Source organism: Porites lutea, chromosome 5 (assembly GCF_958299795.1).
Source record: "Porites lutea chromosome 5, jaPorLute2.1, whole genome shotgun sequence".
In the NCBI taxonomy this organism is placed as follows: domain Eukaryota; kingdom Metazoa; phylum Cnidaria; class Anthozoa; order Scleractinia; family Poritidae; genus Porites; species Porites lutea.
In genome coordinates this window covers 35,858,033-35,878,447 of record NC_133205.1, presented here as the reverse complement: position 1 = coordinate 35,878,447, position 20,415 = coordinate 35,858,033, and the positions used below count along the sequence as shown (strand labels likewise).

The 20,415-nt window shown below is 40.6% G+C and overlaps 1 protein-coding gene and 1 long non-coding RNA gene across 2 annotated transcripts; both read left to right on the top strand.

Moving 5' to 3' along the window:
• Positions 1 to 6,796: 6,796 nt before the first annotated feature.
• On the top strand, positions 6,797 to 18,198 carry LOC140938304 (epithelial sodium channel subunit alpha-like). The gene is made up of 8 exons (XM_073387801.1): positions 6,797 to 7,138; positions 8,861 to 8,900; positions 11,598 to 11,736; positions 12,533 to 12,630; positions 12,986 to 13,149; positions 14,287 to 14,379; positions 15,215 to 15,320; positions 18,137 to 18,198. Exons 1-8 carry the CDS (start codon positions 6,797 to 6,799, stop codon positions 18,196 to 18,198), a joined length of 1,044 nt encoding a protein of 347 aa, XP_073243902.1.
• A 473-nt stretch (positions 18,199 to 18,671) lies between these two features.
• LOC140936637 (uncharacterized) lies at positions 18,672 to 20,415 on the top strand. Its single transcript, XR_012165397.1, has 3 exons — positions 18,672 to 18,740; positions 19,124 to 19,199; positions 20,089 to 20,415. It is a non-coding gene; the product is annotated as an uncharacterized lncRNA (long non-coding RNA).

Genomic DNA, 20,415 nt, shown 5'->3' with positions numbered 1-20,415 from the left:
CGACGAAAGACAAAATGTCAATATTCATTACAGTTGCTATGGTAGCAAACTGCAGGTGTTGTTTTGTGACAGAACAAAGGATCGGTTGAAAGAAATACATACAATGGAACAATAAGCCACAAAAATGAAACAAAAATATAACATTTATGGAACCTCACGCTTTTATCGGGACACATTTTATTACATAGTAAGTTATAATGTAAGTGAACATGAAGCAATAATAATTGGTGAAAAATATTTAAATTCCCGACTGTAAATTCAGCCTTGCTTCTTTTGTTTAATAATAAAAGTGTTTTCTTCCTTTTTTTTAATCTTTGACGGCTATGCTCTGAAGCCCCCAAAAAGACGCAGATCGATTTGATCAGTTTCGAGGCTGTGTTAGGTGTACTTCAAGCCTGTGTGGATCGGACAGCAGGCCTTTTATATCCATTTTTAGCGCTTTATTCACGAGTACATAGTTTTGTGCGGGTGGGTCTTTTGAGCGGTTAGTGCTGGGTCGTGGATCTCATATTTTTCCTCTACCCGTTAACAAAGAAAAACGCAGTAATTCTCGGTTTTTTCAGTGTTTTGTTTTATTTTTCTAGGTCATTTTTTTTAAATTTAATTTCACGATAATTATTTTGGCTCCATCAAGTCCCCCTGCTTTGTTTCTCTACTAGCTCCCAGTAGCTGATATAAAGTACAGAGATTCGGACATATATTAGATACAAGCTCTTTTGCACCTTTCCGGAAACAGGTGCCACTGAAATTGGGGAATCAATACCCAGAGGTTTAGGGGTGCACCTATGTGGTGCAAATAAAAAGTGTCCTTGAAAAATGTAAGGATTTTTGTTCAAATTCGTTTTTTTTAGTATGTTATTTGGATTAAGTAAATTTTTATATGTAAAAGTTTTAAGCCGTCAAGCTCAGGTTGATTAGGTATATGTAGTCGATCTAGATTCAAAACATAGGTTAAGAACTGATCATCCGGTGGCTCTTCCATCTGTGAAAAACCCGTTCCCAAGTACGTCTCCTATATCCATCGCTTCGTGAGGAAATACTGTAGATAACGGTTAAAAGGAAATACTGGAAGCGAAATGTAAACTTAGAAACTTATAATTATATAACCCGTCCAAAGAGTATGCTAGTCGTTTCAGACCTACTGATGAAAGCTTCCGGCTTCCGTTAGGCGGCTCAGTGAAACAGTTTTTCGTAAATGCAATGTAAATTTCTACCTCAGTTGCTGTGGTAGTCATTGCCATCCCTGCGTTCAAAAGATTTGGCCAGTGTTTATCCACGAGTTGTTTGTGCATGCACGTTTTTTCAGCTTTTTTTCATGCGTGACCCCTTTAAGACGCGAATTCTTTTGTCTGCTCACACCTACGGTACATCGATCACTGATTATATTATACGAAAAGCTGAATAGAGCTTGCTAAGGAGTGAACGCTAAAGTAGAGCATAGAGATTACAGGTTTTTAATACTCTGTGATACCTTTTTTCGCGCATCAAAAAAACTAATCTGAGACGAGAATCACATTCTCTAACTGCCACACCTTTCGAGGTGGGCTGTTTACCTCCTGGTATTCACAAGGGAAAGAAGAACCGACATTGGGGAACCTCTAGAAGAAAGGGATAGATGGGAAGTGATCAGGAATGCAATGCGCATTGCAGTGGGAAAACACTTTTTGCAAGCTGCTGCTGTAGCCTTCCCGGCTTCTTCTAATGTGGCGGCTACTCTGCGAATAGGAACTGTAGAACGCTTCGGTGGTAATAATAGGACAAAAATCGGTTCCTGAGCTAGATGGAGCGCGAGTAACACACGAGCAAACGCTCCCACCCTCTTTCAACCTAACATTTTTCGTCCCTTTCGTGGCCAGATTTCCCCTCCTCCCAACAACAACAAAAACAACAGCAACAAGAGAAAATACATTATTTACGGGGTTACGCGGAGGCTAATGAACAAATTCATCAGACACCAACACTGATGTATCTTTTTTAACATTTGATAAATAAGTACTAGGATGCCACATTGAAAAGATATGTCACGAATGCACTATTTCTCAGCAGGTATTTATGACCTCCTACCGTTAAATCATTAAGGTTATTTGTGACTCATTAGTGTAGTAAATTTAACATCACCAGAAAGCACTTTTTCGTGCTTGGAGCCCATTCATCCAGATCCAGCCGGCAATCTTGTTTCAGAATCCCTGACTGGAAACGAAGAAAGACCCAGGTAATCACGAGGTTTCACCTTGACGCAGCGTTAACTAAAACGCTTAAATGACTCATTGCTGCCTGATGAGTGCTTCTCCACCCTTTTCAAAAAAACATTTTCATTTACTTAAATGTTTTTTTTTTCCCCTAAGGGACGATAGTCAAGTGAGACTTTTTTCATTATTTCGGCATTATTTTCAAAATTTTGGCACAACTGCTCCTGATCGTAAGCCGAGAGATCAAATCTTTTGAGTATATAAGTTCGCATTATATTGGGGCAACAACAACAAAACAAGAAAATAAAGCTTACGGTCTCCTATCACTAATTCCGTTTCTACTATTATAGAGAAGGAAAAAAAGATTAATTAGGGCGTAATAAGTATTAAATGTAATAGTAAATAACTAAAATCAGCGCAAATAAAACTACATGCTTACAAATCAATTTTTGTTTTATAGAAACTCGTGCACGCTGCTTTTAATTTACGAACAAGATGTCTCGTCCCCAGGCTCCATAGTGATATCTTGCCGAAAAACGGAGACTGCGGGGCGTTATGGGAAAGCTGTACTGCATTCTTCCCTTGACGCGCGCAGCACAGAAGCAAAGATGCATCATAGCCTTGGAGACAAGGCAGAAGCGGCCAAATTTTACTGCGGTTTAATTGCAATAATCGTCTAAGACATTTTTCGTTATTGTTGTTTTACTTGAAACGATTTCTTTTATCGTTAAGTGGAAACATAGGCAAGGGTGCATAAATAATTAGTTAACTTCATTATCTTTCAAATTTTCTCAAACTTTTATGCTTCTTCTGATGAAAGACGTTTCGCATTGTAACGGGACCTTTTCGGCCGGGAGTATTCCTTATAACAAAGGGGAACCTTTCTTTGACTTTGGGTTTGTATAGGAGAAGGGATTTCACCAGTTGAAGGATGTGAGAGGGTAGAGAGAAATCTGTCATTTATTAGCTATGCATTTAAAAAATAGTTCCAATGGACGCATCTTATCATATTATACCATAGGGTTTGGTCGGTTTCCAGGAGGAGTGATCGAATGAGGGCAAAAATCAAAACCCAAAATAAATCCCTGGACGAAAAATCCATAAAAACTCTCATGCCGAATTTCCGAGCCTTAAAAATTTCCATAACGCATTAAATGATATAACAAGCCTGCGAAAACATCCGTTTCTCCTCGCTCTTCGTCGCTGAGGACGTTTCGCGCGGAAACGTCCTCAGCGACGAAGAGCGAGGAGAAACGGATGTTTTCGCAGGCTATGATATAACAAGGAAAATAAAAACATTAGAAATTGAATGTTTGTGTTTTTTTATTGACATCATACTATCGGAAGTTATCTTTTCAGCATCTCAGTGGTAGACATAATATAACAAATCTTCGCGGGAACTACTTCGAATTTTTCAGATTGTTTTGAATACCCGAAAAAATCAAAAAAAATCTCTACTTAAATCAAGCCACCAAAAGAAGTACTTGCCAAATTTTCCAACCTAAAAAATCACGGAATCGACAATTTCAAACCCAAGAAAATCCTGCGCGATTATTCCCGTCACTCGAAATCCGGAGTCATAACGTCAATTCACATCACATCACATCCAACCCCATCCCATCACATTTCATATCACATCACATCACATCTTATCAGAGCGCATTCCACCTTATTGCATCACATTTCATCCCATCCAAATCACATCACAGCACACCACACCACATCTCATCACATCCCATCACTTCACATCCCATCCCATCACATGACATCACATCCCATCCCATCACATTCCATCACATCCCATCACATCCCATCCCATCACATAACATCACATTCCATCCCATCCCCATCACATCACATCGCATCACATCCTTTTCAGGGTAAGAGGTACCAGGGGGGAGATACAGGCTCTTTCTCCTACAATTATTTGACTCCTTCGACTTTTATGCTTAATGGTGTTCTATTGGCATAAATCGTTTTCGGATTCAGGTTGGGATGCTTTGTGTTTTATTGCCGACAAAGTCATTTTCGCTTGATTTGGTCACAAACAAGTTTTACAGGGTCCACGATTACTAGCATCTGTTCACTTGTTTTTACTTTAGTGACAATTTCAGTATTACCCCAGATTCCTCCTGCACTTTGGTCAGAAGCCCGTAGCCTCTAGGAAGGCCGTAAACTCGTCGGATCTCCCTAGTGCCAAGGCGCCATTAAGCCACACGGCCTAACCGTCTCGGGTCACGTGGTTCGAGCAAGATTAAAGCCGTTTGTCCCGTTTACGTCTGTACGTCATAGAAATTCTTTGGCTGAGAAGGCCTGGGAAGATGCCGCTTACAAATCTTGTTTTTTTTTAGAACAGCGGTTAGTTATTTGTAGAACGCTACAACGTTTACAAAAAAAGCGTAAACTGACATACTGCACTGCAAATGAGGGATGTATGGATGGATCTTGTGATCCTTGAGGGGAAATTTCCTTTAGTTGTTCTTTCCCTTTGGGCTACATATCAGTTATCACTCAGTGACGGATCCAGGGGAAGGGCCCGGGGTCCCTCCCCCCCCCTTATTTTTAGACCAAACTAAAAATTTTTTTGGAGACCGGACCCTCCCCCCTCCTTACCTAAGGGTCTGGATGACCGGGCCCCTCCTTATCTCAAGGTCTGGATACGGCACTGTCACTAACCTGTTTTTTTTTTACAAAACACCTGTTTCCTTGCTGTGGTCTGTTGTGTATGTAATAAATGAACTAAAAAGGCATCCGGTGACATTTGAAACATTATTAATTTGCCCGGTTTTAATTTCTTCCCTTACCGCAGAAGGGAGATTTCAAATTGCAAAGCACTATTAAAATAATTTTGAGAAACTTTAAATTGTATAGATAAAAGAGAAGCACAACAGAGGAGAGAACTTTACACTGCATAAATAAAAAACTAAAAGAAGCTTACCGGAGGAGTTTTTAAACTAATAATAATTAAAAAGAAGAGTTTGTTTTAAAATCGCCTTGTTGATTTTTTCAAAGTGATATGTCAAGAAAAACTTCAAATTTAACTAAAGACGGGGAAGTCCCGTTTACGGAAAAAAATTGGCGAGGTCCAGATGCATTCTACCATCTAACCCACAGCAAGTAAGTCAATACTATTGCGTAGAATTAACACCATATTTTTTTCTAGAATTACTTAAAGGTCTGTTATTCGCAAACACCTAAGCAACTAAGCGTACGAAGTATTAATTTATCAACACAAAACACCCAAGGAGAAAATGTAGCTTACCTATGCTGTAGTGCATTGACAATCAAGACAACGAATGACCACTGCATGAGGCAGTACATAGCAAAGTGTTTCTGAAAGATATTACTCTGCTCGTAGTTTCACATGATAACATGCTTTTCCATGTATATAATGTCACTTGCTCCCAGGCAGTACGAATGTTTAGAGAATAAAAAAGTTAACTTGAAATCACATATATGCACAAGGGGCAACCACTACGACGAACTCGTTTTTTAAGCAGGTGCATTCTCGTTCTTTCAAGCATTAACGGCGATTCTTCCAACCTAATTTTTCAAAACTAGCAAATTTTCCTCGAAAAGGATTGTTATAACCACCGCGTCCGAGTTCAAAAAAGGAGAGAAAATTGTGCCTTCGTGTGTTTACTTCCCCCGTAAAACGTCGTATCGTGAAGTTTCACTTCGTAATCGGCATTGACGGCAATTTTCGTTGCCTTCGCCGTCGCTGTCCTAACGGAGCAAGTGTATAGAATGATTTTGTAATATACAGTATTCCTCTAGAACAGGAATACTATACTTAGCCCGCCGTATACTGTCAACTATTATCGCGCACACGCCGTTTTTTACGAGCCGCGCCGGCTAAGATCAGTCTATTTAATAGTCCGGCATATCGTCAAGCTGCGCAGAGTAATCTAAAGATCTTGAACAAATAAACTAAGATTCTCCTCAAAGCGATCCCGAACTAGAGAAATTTTTTAATTGAGATTTATCAAAAAGTAAACCATTCCCCTTGTTAAAAGTTTATACGTCCGAATCCTTCGAACGAGTGAAAACTGTTTATAAGCATTTAAGTTTCGGTAAGCAGAAGGGATAGAGGAAATGTTGTTTTTCAATCTAATGACCAAATGTTGTTTTAATTTGCGATGTTATTGACGGAAATGTAGGGCCGTTTTGTAAACATCTTATTCAAACAATAGGCGATGCAATCACAGTGAGGTGCGCGTAATTTGTCATAAAAGAAAAGAAAGACGATGTTTGCCTTGTGGCAAATCAATTTTTGTGTTATGCTGGATCTAAGTCAATATGAGCTATATTTGTTAGAGTGATAGCCATCTCAAATTCAAAAGAGAGCAAAAAGTTATGTTAATGGTTTTTTCTTCACCTGGGTGGTAAGATAGCCTAAGATAGTAACAGACACAATAACGTTGGGTTACCATTACACGAACTTATACATCGAAGGTTTGAAACCATAAATTTAATAAGATTTTTGATACTTTCTCCTTTAATTTCTGTATTTTTGAATTAACTCTACTAGCTCCTAATGAGTTTATTGTTTAGAAATTTCTCCTCGCACTGATCGTTTCATTTATTCTCATTTTAAGCACGCAAAAATGGGTGAAGAAGCAGACGAATTTAAAACACCGAAGAAGGGTAGCAAGGTGGCGAAAAAGCTTCGAGAATTCTGCACCGAAACGACTGCACACGGATTAGGGAGGATCGCCTCTTCAACTTCAAGATTAGAAAGAGTAATTTGGTCGACATGTTTACTGGCAGCTGTGGTGTCTATGACCTACCACGGAATAAGTCTCGTGTCCGAATACTTAACGTTCCCAGTTGATGTTAAAGTTGAGCTGAGATATACCAACTCTCAACCTTTCCCCGCTGTTGTGGTTTGTAACATGAACAGTATAAAAAAGTCAGCATTAAAGACAATCTTGGATGATAACGGAACGGTAAGTTAATGGTAATAGCAGGTAGCATCCATAATTTAACTTAGCATTCGGTTCAGCCTATGTCGACTTTCTCTTTTAGGCCCCGTCAACAGGTAGACGTTTTTGACTGAAAACGGAGAGTTTTTTCTTCGGTTTTGCCCGCCGTCCACCGTCGTGTCCAATGAACGACGGTCAGCGAAAACGTATCTCTTCAAAAACGCTCTTCAGAATGGAGATTTATAAAAACGCCGGCCTTTCGTTTACGTGTTGACGAACGAAAACAGAGGTTTTCGAATAAGATGATGTCATAGTATAGTATCAAAACCGAGTTTGCCTTTGAACTTACAGAATCAATTTAGTGTACATGTACAATTTTCAAGATTCAGAGCAAAATTTGAGACAAAAATGAGTATTTCGTTCGTATCAGCGTTGTCAAGTATCAGGTTACGTAACAGAAAAGTTGTTACGTATTCCCAGAAGAGGAATGTAAAATGGCCTGTAGGTCCAGTCCCTCGTCTCTGTTCTGAGAGAGAGTTTCTTTGTTTAATACCAATGGCCTTCTTGACGGAGCGCTAGGTGATAATAGTTTCGTCGGATAGTTCTTTTACATTAGGTTGCTGTTACTTTGTGACCCGTTGCCCAACAGTACTCGAAAACGACAGAAGTTTCATGGGATTGCAATGTGAAATTCGAGCGATTCGAACGAAATATTCGCTTCTGTATCAAACTTACGCCTTAACTGGGAGAGTTAGCATATATGAAAGCATGTCTTGGAATATCTTATTTCCTACTTCATTTTACCCGTTTTGTCCGGACTGAGTAGCAGAAAGATGTTTTCTCAGCTGAACGCTGTACTCTTCCATAGCAACTGGCCGGGCTAAATATAGGAAGCAGTCTGGGTTCATTATACATGGTAAGGCCCACTGCGCAGGTGCATTGAAACCTGAGCAAGATAGAAAGGGCCTTGCTCCAAACTCTCCAACTCTCGTGTATTATTATACACATTATTCTACTACTTGAGAAATTTCTGCAATTTGATTGGCTCAGAGCAGTGGTATTTCAGCTTAATTTGAAATACCTACATGTGAAAATTACAAACCTTTAGCGGGTAGTAGTATAAACAAATAATAGCATGATTTGTACGTGATATTTGGCAAAAATACCACTCATGATATTTCAAAATTGTCTCAAATTTCACGGCTCGTGAAATTACCTATAACAATTTCGAAATATCACTCGTGGTATTTATGCCAAATATCACTACAAATCATGCTATTACCTATACTTATACAATGGCGACGTAAATAACCCAACCTGATTTCTATTTAGCCTACCATTGCTTTCAAGGACAAGCAACAATACGCTAGAGCTTTATAAATTATAGTCTGTTCCAGGCGTTCAGATAGTAGAGCGCGGCCTTCAGATGGTGGGGAGGGAGTTAAATCGTAGGGGCAAAAAATTGACGGGGAAAAAACGGTGGGAGCCTCCCCTCGTTTTTTCCCCTCGTTTTCCCTGCGTATGAGTTATCTCGCTCCTCACCATCTGAACGCCGAGCTCTACTATCTGAACGCCTACAACAGGCTATAATTTAATAAGGGTTGCTCAGGCTTTTTAGGTACCCTGGGGGACTATTGCGTCTTTAGCTTTCCCTTTACAAGTCTTTAATACAATGAAATTTATAAATACAATTAATTATAATTTTCTTTTTTATCGCACTAATTGAAATTTTCTGGTTATCTGCAGGTAGCAATTCTGGGTATGATTGAAAATCTCCACCTGAACGGTAAGCACGTTTGACTGAGTTTGCAAAGCATGCACAGAGCTTTCTTCCTCACCCACTCAACAAGTCAGTATTTCGAGGTAAACATCTGCTAGAGAAGTAAAATCTACCACCAACAAATCTGACCAAAAGTTCCTCACCGGTAAAGGGAGTGTGGGGCAAAATTTCACAGCCACATTACGAAAATTGTCACCCCCCCCCCCCCCCCCTCCTCATGCATTATTTCAGAGATTGTTTCCTCTTCAAATTACGGCTTCGGATAATTGTGGCCAGATGACACCATGATAAAAACGTTTCTGATTAGGTGGACATTCTTTGCGGATGCATGAGCATTTGTCCTATTCTCATTCGTATAAAAGCCGCCGCGTGACGATTTAATCAACTAGATTACTGCGTGCTCCCTCGGGAAGCAGTCTATTGGTTCTTTACGGTCCCCAGGGTAATTCCCTAGGCCTTTTATACGCCCTAGCAAGCAAATTCGCCGTCTTCTCGCAAGTCTACTCCACAACGGGCAAGCAAGTTTCCCCACCCTCCTCCCCTTCAGCGGCGCTGGCAAATTTTCTCTATCAGCCCACCCTATGCCTTCTGCAAAATTTTTCACCCATAACTTATCCATCAAAAGGCATAAGGTGGCTTTTATGCGAATGTGAATTAGTTACTGTTCACAGACGTCAGTATGAGTTGTATAGTACAGTTGTTTAACTCCATCTTTGCAGTGGAAAACATAAACATCGGTGACGTACGTCACAGCCTTTTGTCTTTACCTCATGAACAAAACACAGGGAATCTTTACAAAGGAGAATGAAGCATTGTTTTTGAGTGTGTCTAGTATGATCGGTTTCACCGCCGCCGCCTCCGCATTTTTCTGCTTTTTCATTTCCACCTTCACAGAGCTAATAGGGAGCTTAAGCAACGACGACGGTGACGGCAACGAGAACGGCGAAAAAGCAATAGGTTTAGATTGGCAAAAAAACAACTACTCACGTGCATCACGCTTTTTTGTACATTTCTTTGCCGTCGTTGCACGACTACGACGTGAAAATCCCTATTTTCACGTCTTGTCGAGGACGGGAACACAAGACAACAACTTTCTTTTTCTTTTCCTGAACTTTGATACAGTCTTTTAGAATTCAGCTCCAGAAAAATTTGCCAACATTTAACGAACTAAACGAGATGGAATAAGCGCGATAAAGTTTGAGGCAGCACTAATGCACTTTTTAAGTGACGTTTTTGTAGCCGTCGCCGTCGTTGTAGCTTAAGTTCCCTAATATTGTCTTACTTTCACCACAACCGCGTTTCTAACATTTTCAGAATTTCCAGGGGCACCCAACGACAATTTTCGGAAAATATCTGTTTGGAAGACGATTTGAGATCTAGAATTTTCGGAACATTTGTTGTAAAATTTTTTGCTTGCTTGCCTCTCCTAGGATTTTCAAACATCTAAAAACTACTATAATTGCCCATTTTTGACGGATTTTTACCCTTAAAAGGTCACCTAGAATTTTCGGAAGCCTTTTTTCTGGCTGAAATTTTCGAAAAGGTAAGTTTTGATCCCTATAATTTTCGGATCACTAGACTTTCAGCCGAGGAAATCTGAACAGATGAAAAATTTTTAGTGGATAAAAATATGCCTTTATTTACCGTTTAAATACTAAAATACGTTTAACAATGCTATGTTTAAGTGGTTTTGAACTATATTCTCGTTAGGTGCCCCTGAATTCCCTGCACCACCATCACCACAATTCCATTCCATCCACCTCCTCCTCATTTCCAGGTGCTCATGTGGCAGTTTTCAACAATAGACGAGCGAAAACAATCGAAATGTGTTGATGGTGGTGGTGACAGGAGATAAAACTTGGATATTTGCGTTACGTTTTAGTGGTGTTAGGTGAGCTGTGAGTTGGCGCTTTTTCCGTTGTTAAATGAACGTTCCTCCAAAGTCTACCAATCAAAATGGTGACATAATCAATCAAAACTTGTTAAATCTTGTTCAAACTGTTATATTAAAGACAAAGAAACGTAGATTAGGTTATCATCCTACTTCGATTTTATCCCACCGCGACAAAACACAAAAGGTGTTACAGTGTAATATAATCCCGGAGCAATAAGCGGAATAAACGATTCCTACTATACTACTCAGTACACACAACATTTTTACATGTTCATCTTCCCACATCCTGTTGCAATAAAGTCCGACTTTTGAACAAATGTCAAGCCAAAGACGAACTCAGTTGTACTAAGTTAGGAACAACGATAGCACAACCCTTGGGCCTGAGCATAGTTCATTTGGTTTTTTGAACAGATAATTATAAGGCTTACTTTTTTACTTTGACAACAGCAAAGCTCGCACCTTGATTTTCCCCTTCAACTTTTCACCTTCATTGTGAACAAAAAAGCAGCATGGAAACAAAGTTTCTGTTCTGTTGTGTTGTTCTGATTTACACTAGAACTAACTTTCTTTTTGTTTTTGTCTTTGCTTCCATAGCGCCAGTATAACCAAGGCTTTCAATTTTTAAATGAAAAGGCTTGAAATTTTAAAACCTGAGTTTGCTATATGCAAAAACGTCATATTTCATCGCTTATCTTTACTGTAAAATATTTTGGCTTTTACTGCTTAAACTGGGAAACGTGAAAAGCTGCCATACGGGTGAAAATTAGTTTAGTTGTTGAACAATACTTCTAAAGTTTTGTTTGATGCAGGAACACGTAGGAAGCTCATCAATTCTTACAAACACGCATTGCTGGCAACCATGAATAGAACACTTCAAAAGTCCATCGGACACCAAGTTGAGGATCTTATACTGGACTGTGAATGGAATGGGGAAGCGTGTGGACCACAGTTAGTACAGTAACTATGCTTGCTATGTGATTCTTAACTCCGCTGAAGTTGTCGACACGCCCATGGTAGCCTTCGTAGCAGGCGCTTGGAAGTGGTGGGCGAAAGAGAGAACGGGCGCGCGCAAGGGAGACAGGAAAGGGGTGAGGGAGCTCTCTCTCCCTTCGCGTGTCTCCTTCTCGCACGCCCGTTTTTTCTCGTGCCCAGTACTTCCATGGATTAACTGAATGACAGACTGACTGACTGTCCAAACCGTGGACACCCATGTGGATCCTTGTCCCTTGTACGATCAAACCCCGTTAATACAGACACTGGGGGTATAGAAAGTGTCCGAAACTGACGGGTATAGAAAATGTCCGTAATAACGAGGTGTCTATATTAAGGGTTCATGTTGTAATTTACGTCAAAAGTACACCTTAATTTAAACAAATAGAGTACTAAAGAGTGTAACAAGACATAAGCATCATTAATTAATCTCAAACGTTTACAAAGCCGTCCTGGAACCTTGTGGTCAACTTTACATGTTTATTTTTTGCCGTTGGTCTTCCTTCTCCAGCCTGTTTGACTGAATCGCCTGAATGGCGCTCATTTATCGGGTATACTGATTAAAAACTTTTGCCGCTCTGCGGAAGTTAGGTGTTACAGTTACCATGACAATTTGGACAATTCATTTTAAATATCTTATGATCTCTTGTCTTCTACTAACAAAGTAAAAAAACTAAAAGTGAAGGGAATCTGTATTATGAACAGTCTATCTTTTCTAGATCGAATTACCAAGCTTTTATTTTGTCTTCTTTAGGAACTTCACATACTTCTACAACTACGTGTTTGGTAACTGTTATGTGTTTAATGAAAGGAACGTCAAAACTAACGTCACGGCACCGGGAAGTGAAAATGGTAAGCTCTTCATCAAAGCTGCAATATCACAAGACACTTAGGAACTAGCCCTGGTGCTGTCAGGAGAACATTTCCCGGAGATAAACAACCCCAAGACTAAGTCGATATCATGTACCAAGTTATTTTTAGACACACTTATCAGTGTGCATCCAGCAATAATAATTACAAAACTCCTTGAAAGCTAAATAAAGATGCTTTTTCAGTAGTCGTCAAAAGACTGATTTCTCTAGCTTACATTCGAAGGCTGGATCTCACGGTCACACCTTTTAATTTCTGTTGAGTCAAATGTCTTTTAGATAATCCTAAGCGACCAGCTGGCCTCTAAAAATGTTTTTTTTTTGTTATCTTGCATCAGGATTATCTCTAGTCCTAAACATTGAAGCGGATGATTACTATGAAGATTTTTCAGAGTCATATGGAGCTGTAGTGGATGTTACGAGCACAATGGAGATGCACTTTCCGGAGGAGAATGGGTACCTCATTGCACCAGGGCAAGCTACAAACATTGGTTTCACAAAAGTGAGTTTCCCAAAGTTTCTCGCCGGCCACATCAAGCCACATCAACATCATTTTAGCCACATCAAGGATAACGTTTACCTTGCAAGTGTCATGTTTACTACAAAGATTATTCTATGTGTGTAATATGTAGATTTAGCCAAGGCTAAAGGCGAAGCTCCCTTTAATGAAAAACATTGCAAAGAAATCCACTTGGAGTAGAGCCTGCAATCAGTTGAAAACCAGCGACTTGTGAGCGGTTAACTCGATGTGTTGCACTTGAGCCCTCGATACAGTCATGTGCTACTGGTCAGCGGATACCTTCTTTTTACAACTGTCAATTGACAAAAATTCAGGTTGCAGGCTACCACACTAGCTAGAAATCAAAGTGTGTCATTTCACATTGGTTTCCCTGTGTTACGGACGGACGGACAGTCGGGCGGACGTACGATCACGTGTGTTCCAAATTTTCCTAGCTATGGGGCTCCGCTATGACTTTTTCTACCCTATTTTTCATGATTTCAATTTTCCCCCTTTTCCATTCAAAATACAACCCAAATGCCTCCTTCATTGATCTTCCATCATCTTTAGATACCCAGAAGTAGCTGAGGTGGTTCAACAGAGACCCTGCCCGGGTGCCTTACCATTAACCCGGGGGGATGTTCCCCCACTTGGGCACTACCCTGAGGTGGGCAGTGACATGCCATCAGTATGGAATTTCTCTGCTCGCTCTTCAGTCGTCATTTCGCAGGAAAACCAGAAGTGGTGTTGCGAACTCAGGTCGCATGTATGGCTGAAATGTAATTTCTAGGGTTTCCTTGGTATTTTATCACTGAAAGTGGCTGAACCAGTTCAGGAGACATTGAAGTTGAGTATGAGGGAAACTTTCCTTATACCCCTCCCCTGACCTACTTACTCGTCACTTAAGGAGGGGTAGGTGGCCAGTTTGTCAGAATCTTTAACTGATCTGAATCATTTACAAGTAAAATGTCCAGGATCACTACCGTTCTTCTTGTAAACTTTGAGATGATTTTGCACCTGGGTTTCCGAGGGTTAGCTTTCACTGGAGTATGAAATCCTATGGGCTGTACTTAAAAAACTGATGGATTTTCCGTGAACGCATAGATCTAATGAGCAAACACTACCTGCTTATCTATACAGAGAATTGTTAGTCGACTAGACAAGCCATATGAGGGAACATCTTGCAGTAAAGGCGGATACATTATCTACGTAAACAGAAGTTACTCGGAAATGGCAAGTCATGTTGTTGTTGTTTTTGTCATTGTTTTAGCCTGCGAGCAAGCTCTCTGGGGCGTTCTGGGTTCCCGCCCCGCCGCTAGAACGCCCCGGAGAGCTTGCTCGCAGGCTATCGTTGTTTAATAGTTGTGATCTTTTCGATCGATTAACACTTCCGCAGGAACAGGAAGCTGTTGCCTAAGGTTACGAAGCATGTGCCACGTATAGTAACAAGCAGACAACATGATAGGATGCGAGCGCATTTGAAATGATAAAAAGAGCTCTGTTCGTTTACTGAGACTTAAAAGGGGTCGTGTCACGTCTGTCTAATTTATTTTGTTAATATTGGCAATTACACGTCCTTATCCCAAAGAAACTTTGTGTTAGCAAAGCATTTACTTGTAAATGGCAAATCCACTGTTTCATGTGAAACAAAATTGTTCCCCAAGCATTACATCAAAAGTTACAGGAAATAAAAAGAACGTTGAAAAACTGTTAGGCAGTAAAAAGGTTTCAAAAACCTCGATTCCATTCCGTATCAATTTTCTTCAAGTTTATCCAGCCGTTCCTCTCTTCATATTTGCTATGTTTTTTATACATTCCTTTAATATTTTGAGCTGCTATTTTTTAAGCATTTCTTCGTGATAAAGCTTTTTTGAAATGCTACTGAGAAAAACAAACAGGGAGAAAAAAAGCACGCGTTAAGAGGAGGCTGCGATTGTGTCATTGCTAAAAAGATTTCGCGGAACTTAGGGTTTCAAAGTCAGAATCTTGCTTACTACAGCATTCTAAGGTACAATAACTGCACTTTGATGGAATAGCCTGCAGAAAGTCCTTTTGTTTATGGTCTTAGGCCTGTAAAAAGTCTTGTGTTGCCAACAAGCAGTTGAGAAATTGTGGGTGCTCTGGAGCGGCTTATCCTATCACACCAAATTGTGATCCATTTGATTCAGTTCAAGGTGCGTTGCTCTGGCTGTTTTTTTTCTTACGCTCGTTTCCTCGACACTAAAATCTATATGAGAATTATCATACTCATGCTTTATTTTCAATCGAAACACCAGCTTTAGTACCAATCAGATGTCACAAAATTGAATAAAATATTCCCTAGGAGCCGTAAAGGACAGCTCCCAAAACGTTCCCGAAATAGGCATGGGGTTTCCAGTGAAAACTTCCTGGTAAATGTTTTATTGACTGTAACTGAATAGAACAAACACAATCGAAGACTTACTTCAGATGATCTTCAAGATTATAATTCAAAACCTTCAGACTAGCAATACATCATCTTCTCGGAATAACAATCAAAGACAACAGCAGAAAACATTCAGAATCTTCAAGAAAATTTCGTGAGGGGATGGAATTTTCCAAAACGGGGACACTTGATACTGACGTCATGCTGAGTGCCAGTTCCCCACAGTAACAAAGGCTTCTGGGTAACTTGCGAAAGAACCCTGACAAAGTCAAAAATTTTCTTAGCCTATGATTGGCTGAGGTAGGTGGCGCGGGAGTCACTCCGTCTCTCTTATTTGTTACCGACTGAAGTAATACTCTTCCCTTCTCTATTAAGCTTATGTACCCTTTTCCAACCATTTGCGTTGTTTGAATGCACAGTCTCCGCTTGGTTGTAACACCTGACTAGGTTTGCCCGCCCTCAACACTGAAAGCACGATAAGTTCTAGGCTCTTGTATTTCCCGTCTTGCAGGACTAACATTATGAAGGTTTTCATCATATAACCACGGATGAATTACCAAGCGAAGTTTCCGCGAAAACATGATATCTTCACATGTGAAAACAACATTTCATGCAGCTTGTTATCTTTGAGCGTGAAGAGATCATCTTTACTACATGATGAATCGCGCCTGTGGTAGCAAAAAAAAACTTATAGGTTAAAAGACATGGAATTTCATTGGTGTTTATATAATGATTAGATCATGACATGGCCGCTTGGAGATACGAGATTCTCTTTTCGTCCTCAAAAACAGGATGTTGTGTATTTAGGCATCATGGGCTGAGATTTAGGCATCATCGGCCGACAGTCGATGCGCTTATTCGTGAAATGATGAAATGCTTTTCAACACTCGAAGAGGAATTTCGTCTCTCCAAGTTGCCTTGTAAGATCCTCTATTTTCCAGGGTCATCAATTCTTTTGTTCGTTATGTTTAAAATTCAAAATACTACAATTCCCGTTCCTTTCATCTTTAAAAAGCATAGCATTCATTTAATTATAAGGGTCTTTTGATTAGGAGTACATTTTTTGTGAGAATCACTGTAAAACCTTTGTCGATTATTAACAAATGCATTGTCTTTTTATATATCAAGTACGATGTGCCAAAGAACTGAGTCGCGAAATAAGGTTGGGAAACATTCCATGCAACTGTCCTCAAGACTGCAGGCAAGTCAATGCGAAACCAAAGCTCGGATATGAACATATTACCAGTTACTGGTCAGGCACTCTTTCTGACAGCTGCACCCACAAATTTGTTCCTCAACGACGGTTACACTAGGTATCATATTCTTAGATAAAAGGCTCCAAATCACGGCCCCGGGGGAGGTTCTCAACCTATATTTGTACGGGAGGCTCCGCCGCTAGGGCCAACCGTATAGACACGTTGAATTCTGCAAAGCTGATCGTACTACGTGAAAATTAACTTTGCAAGACATCAACACGACACCAAAAGAACCCAAAACAGAGCGGGGTTGTAGCCGTCGACAGTTGTTCCGCCATTATTGTGGCTCGTCAGGACGGCGTAATAAACAGCAAATATCTGCTGAAAAATAACCCGCTCACTCTGATTTGAGCCATGACATTGAACTCCAACACCCACAGCCGAATCACGCCATATTACGTGTCTCCGGGAGGGCAAGAGTCCAAGTGTCGAGTTGATGTCTCGCAAAGAAAATATAGGATGGACAGAACCAACCATAGGAACATGGACAAACCATACAAAATGTAGAGCACATCGGATCTATAAAATAGACCTTCAAAGTAGACACAGTAGAACCCAAGACAGAGCGGGGTTCTTTCTTTTGGGTTCTTTCGGTTTCGTGTTGATGTCTTGCAACGTTAATTTTCACGTAGTAGGATCAATTTTGCACAATTGCAAGTCAATGTGTCTACTTTGTATAATTTGGCTGATCAGGTCTTCTGTTAGATCCTACGTTCTGCGGCATATTCGTTTGCGGTCTTTTGCAGTTCATGTCTATCTGCCAAACTTATCATGGCCCCTTTATATACCATTTTTGACAGATACGGTCTGGGTCGTAAAGCATCATCAGTATGGAATTTCTGCAATCGTTTCTGTCATTTCGCAGGAAATCCCCAATAGGGTTCTTACATCCCGTAATCCCGACCCAAAATCTGGTGCAATCCCGTAATCCCGAGGGTTAGTTTTGGCATCCCACCTTGCGCCCGTACTTTCAATCCCGAATCTCGTCCGCATTTTACCTTCATATCCCGAATCTCGAGCTTCAAATAAGGGAAATCCCGGATCCCGAAAACCCTACTGGGGATCCTCATTGGTCGCTCGCGAAATGACTACTCAACATGAAGCCTGCCTCGTAATCAACCCAGGGAAAGGGCGAAGTAAATCGGGTGTACGAGGAAGAAAAAAGGGAACTTTCCCATCACAAGATGTCCCTCTTTCTCCTTAATTACCAACGCCCTTTGAAAGCCTGCTTTACAGGCTACTCAATCTGTAGCTTAAGTGCGAGGCAAAGTGAACTTTTCAGACCGGAAAGATCTGAAACTTGGCTCTCACATGTCTTGATTCTTTTTAGGTTATTCGAGTATCCTGCTACTGTATCCTCAGCAATATGGCCGACTGAAGGATACCTGGTGAGCTGATTTATCTTTAAACAGCCTCTCTTATCCTTTATGACGTCCAACCGAGGCAAGAGAAAAGGGGATAGGCTTACGACGGTACCCCCCACCCACCATGAGTGGGCAGTAACGAGGGCGCATCTAGACACCCATGGCTATAGACTGAGCCAAGGAAGGGGTAGTCTCCGAAAACAGCCGTTTCTCCCCACTCCTCGCGGCTGGGGAGGGGAAACGGCTGTTTTCGCAGGCTAAGGAAGGGGGCTACTTACTTTTTCTTTCCCTATGTACCTTTCCTATGGGCATCATCCCTGACGCACCTCCAAGCCTTGTATCCGTTACATGTCCCATATGATGCTGGCGAGGATAAAACAGTTTAGTAAGTTAATCTAGCCACCCTTCGATGTGGAATCTCATAAACAGGCCGTGATACATGTAAGATATCGCAATACTTTTGTGTAAATCATCAGCATTGGTTTTCTTTATAATTTATTAGAAGTCGCATCTGCTGGAAAGATTGGGCAATAGAGCTTTCAATACAGTGAGTGATATAACACAAGCCAGGTATGATAACAATAGCTCAGTTTCCTTTTCCTCTTCATTCAGGTCTTACTTTCCTGTCTTTTAGATAAGGATGAGAACTAACCTGCAAATCAGTCGTATTTTGCAGTGCGAACGATGATACTCTTGTGATACTGTTCTCCCACCATGTTGGACGTTGAAACTGATGGAGAGTTGGGGCAAGTCAAAAAATGATTTTAAGGGAGAGCTTGACGGTTCAAAAAAGAACAGGAGGCAACTGCTTTAGTGCATGCGCATGGCGGCCGAGGTTAATGAACCTCTGAGCTTAGGCTAATGAACACCAAACCGAAAACTAAGAAATAAATACCGATCTGATGCAAGAAATGGCTTTGTTCAGTCTTTAACAAATTGTTTTTCCTTAACAGAAGAAATTTGGCGCGGGTTGACGTTTACTACAAGAGCATGACAACAGAGATCATCCAACAAGTGCCAAGATACGAGGTGAATGAAGACTGTATCCACAAGTTTTGCAAAGTTCAAAAGGCCAGTTTTGAATTATAATGAATTATACTTGGCTCAGTGGGTGAGGGAAGCAGTGTCCAATCTCTCTAAAGAGGACACTTTTGGGACCGGCACATAGTGTCCGTCCACGAGTGTTGCCCGTCTCATAGAGAGTCAAATAAAGGGAGCAGAGAAAAGTCGGGACATCTCTTAGTGTCCGTATCACCGAGGTGTCCGTTAAAAGAGAGTCCAATGTAAAACAAAACATGTCAATGATTTATCAGTGGATCTCAATGCGATTTCTTTTGATTTATAAACCCCAGCCTCTGAGTGAGGTATGAACTTTAAAAATTCGAAACTGGTCTTTGAAAACGTATTACTGTTGGGGATAACCTTGTGATGAACTGATATCCAATTCCGACCAGGAGGACTATAGACATTTCAGGGCCAGATAACGTAACCTCCGACGTAACTGGTAACGTCTGGTGTTGAAATAAAGAGTTTGACTGGAGTCCGACGTCAATGGTTAAAGCAGCTGACCCAAGGTGTTTCACCCAACTGTAACCGGGCTGAGTACCATCCGTTTGGGTCACCTTGAGGGAGTCCATTCCTTTTAAGCGCGGTGGTTCCCTTGGGCTTCCTCGCAATTAGCCTTAAAATATTTAGAACTTGTTGCCTGTATATCTTAATGGCAAAACAATAAACTGAAACTGACGTGGGTCGTTGGCACAGCTCCTTTGTCTATATTTGGGGTTGATTCTTAAAGTAAACTTTTTATTTAGAAATAATGAAGCGTAGTATTGGAATAGACAGACAGCACTCTGCGATGTACGAATATCATGGAATATTGATTCATCAGTAAATTTATTTTTGTACTTTATTTTCTTAGTTTAAAGATCTCATCAGCAACATCGGAGGTTCATTGGGACTTTTCGCAGGAGTATCTCTTTTGACTCTGCTGGAAATTTGCAAGTTGCTGTTTGACTTGGCGGGTTCGTTTTGCAAGAAATTTGAAGAAAAAGTAAACTCCGTCGACCCCGACATAAAGAAAAAGAAGAAAGAAATGACTTAAGCGTTGTAACATCGTTCCCAGATATTTTCCAGCCATGGGAACGAGGTTGACACCCATCATTTCGAAGTTAGTCTAAAAATGCCTCAGTCATTCCATACTCTGCAATCATTTGGCAACCACAATTCTTGTTGTTTTTGTGTTCCT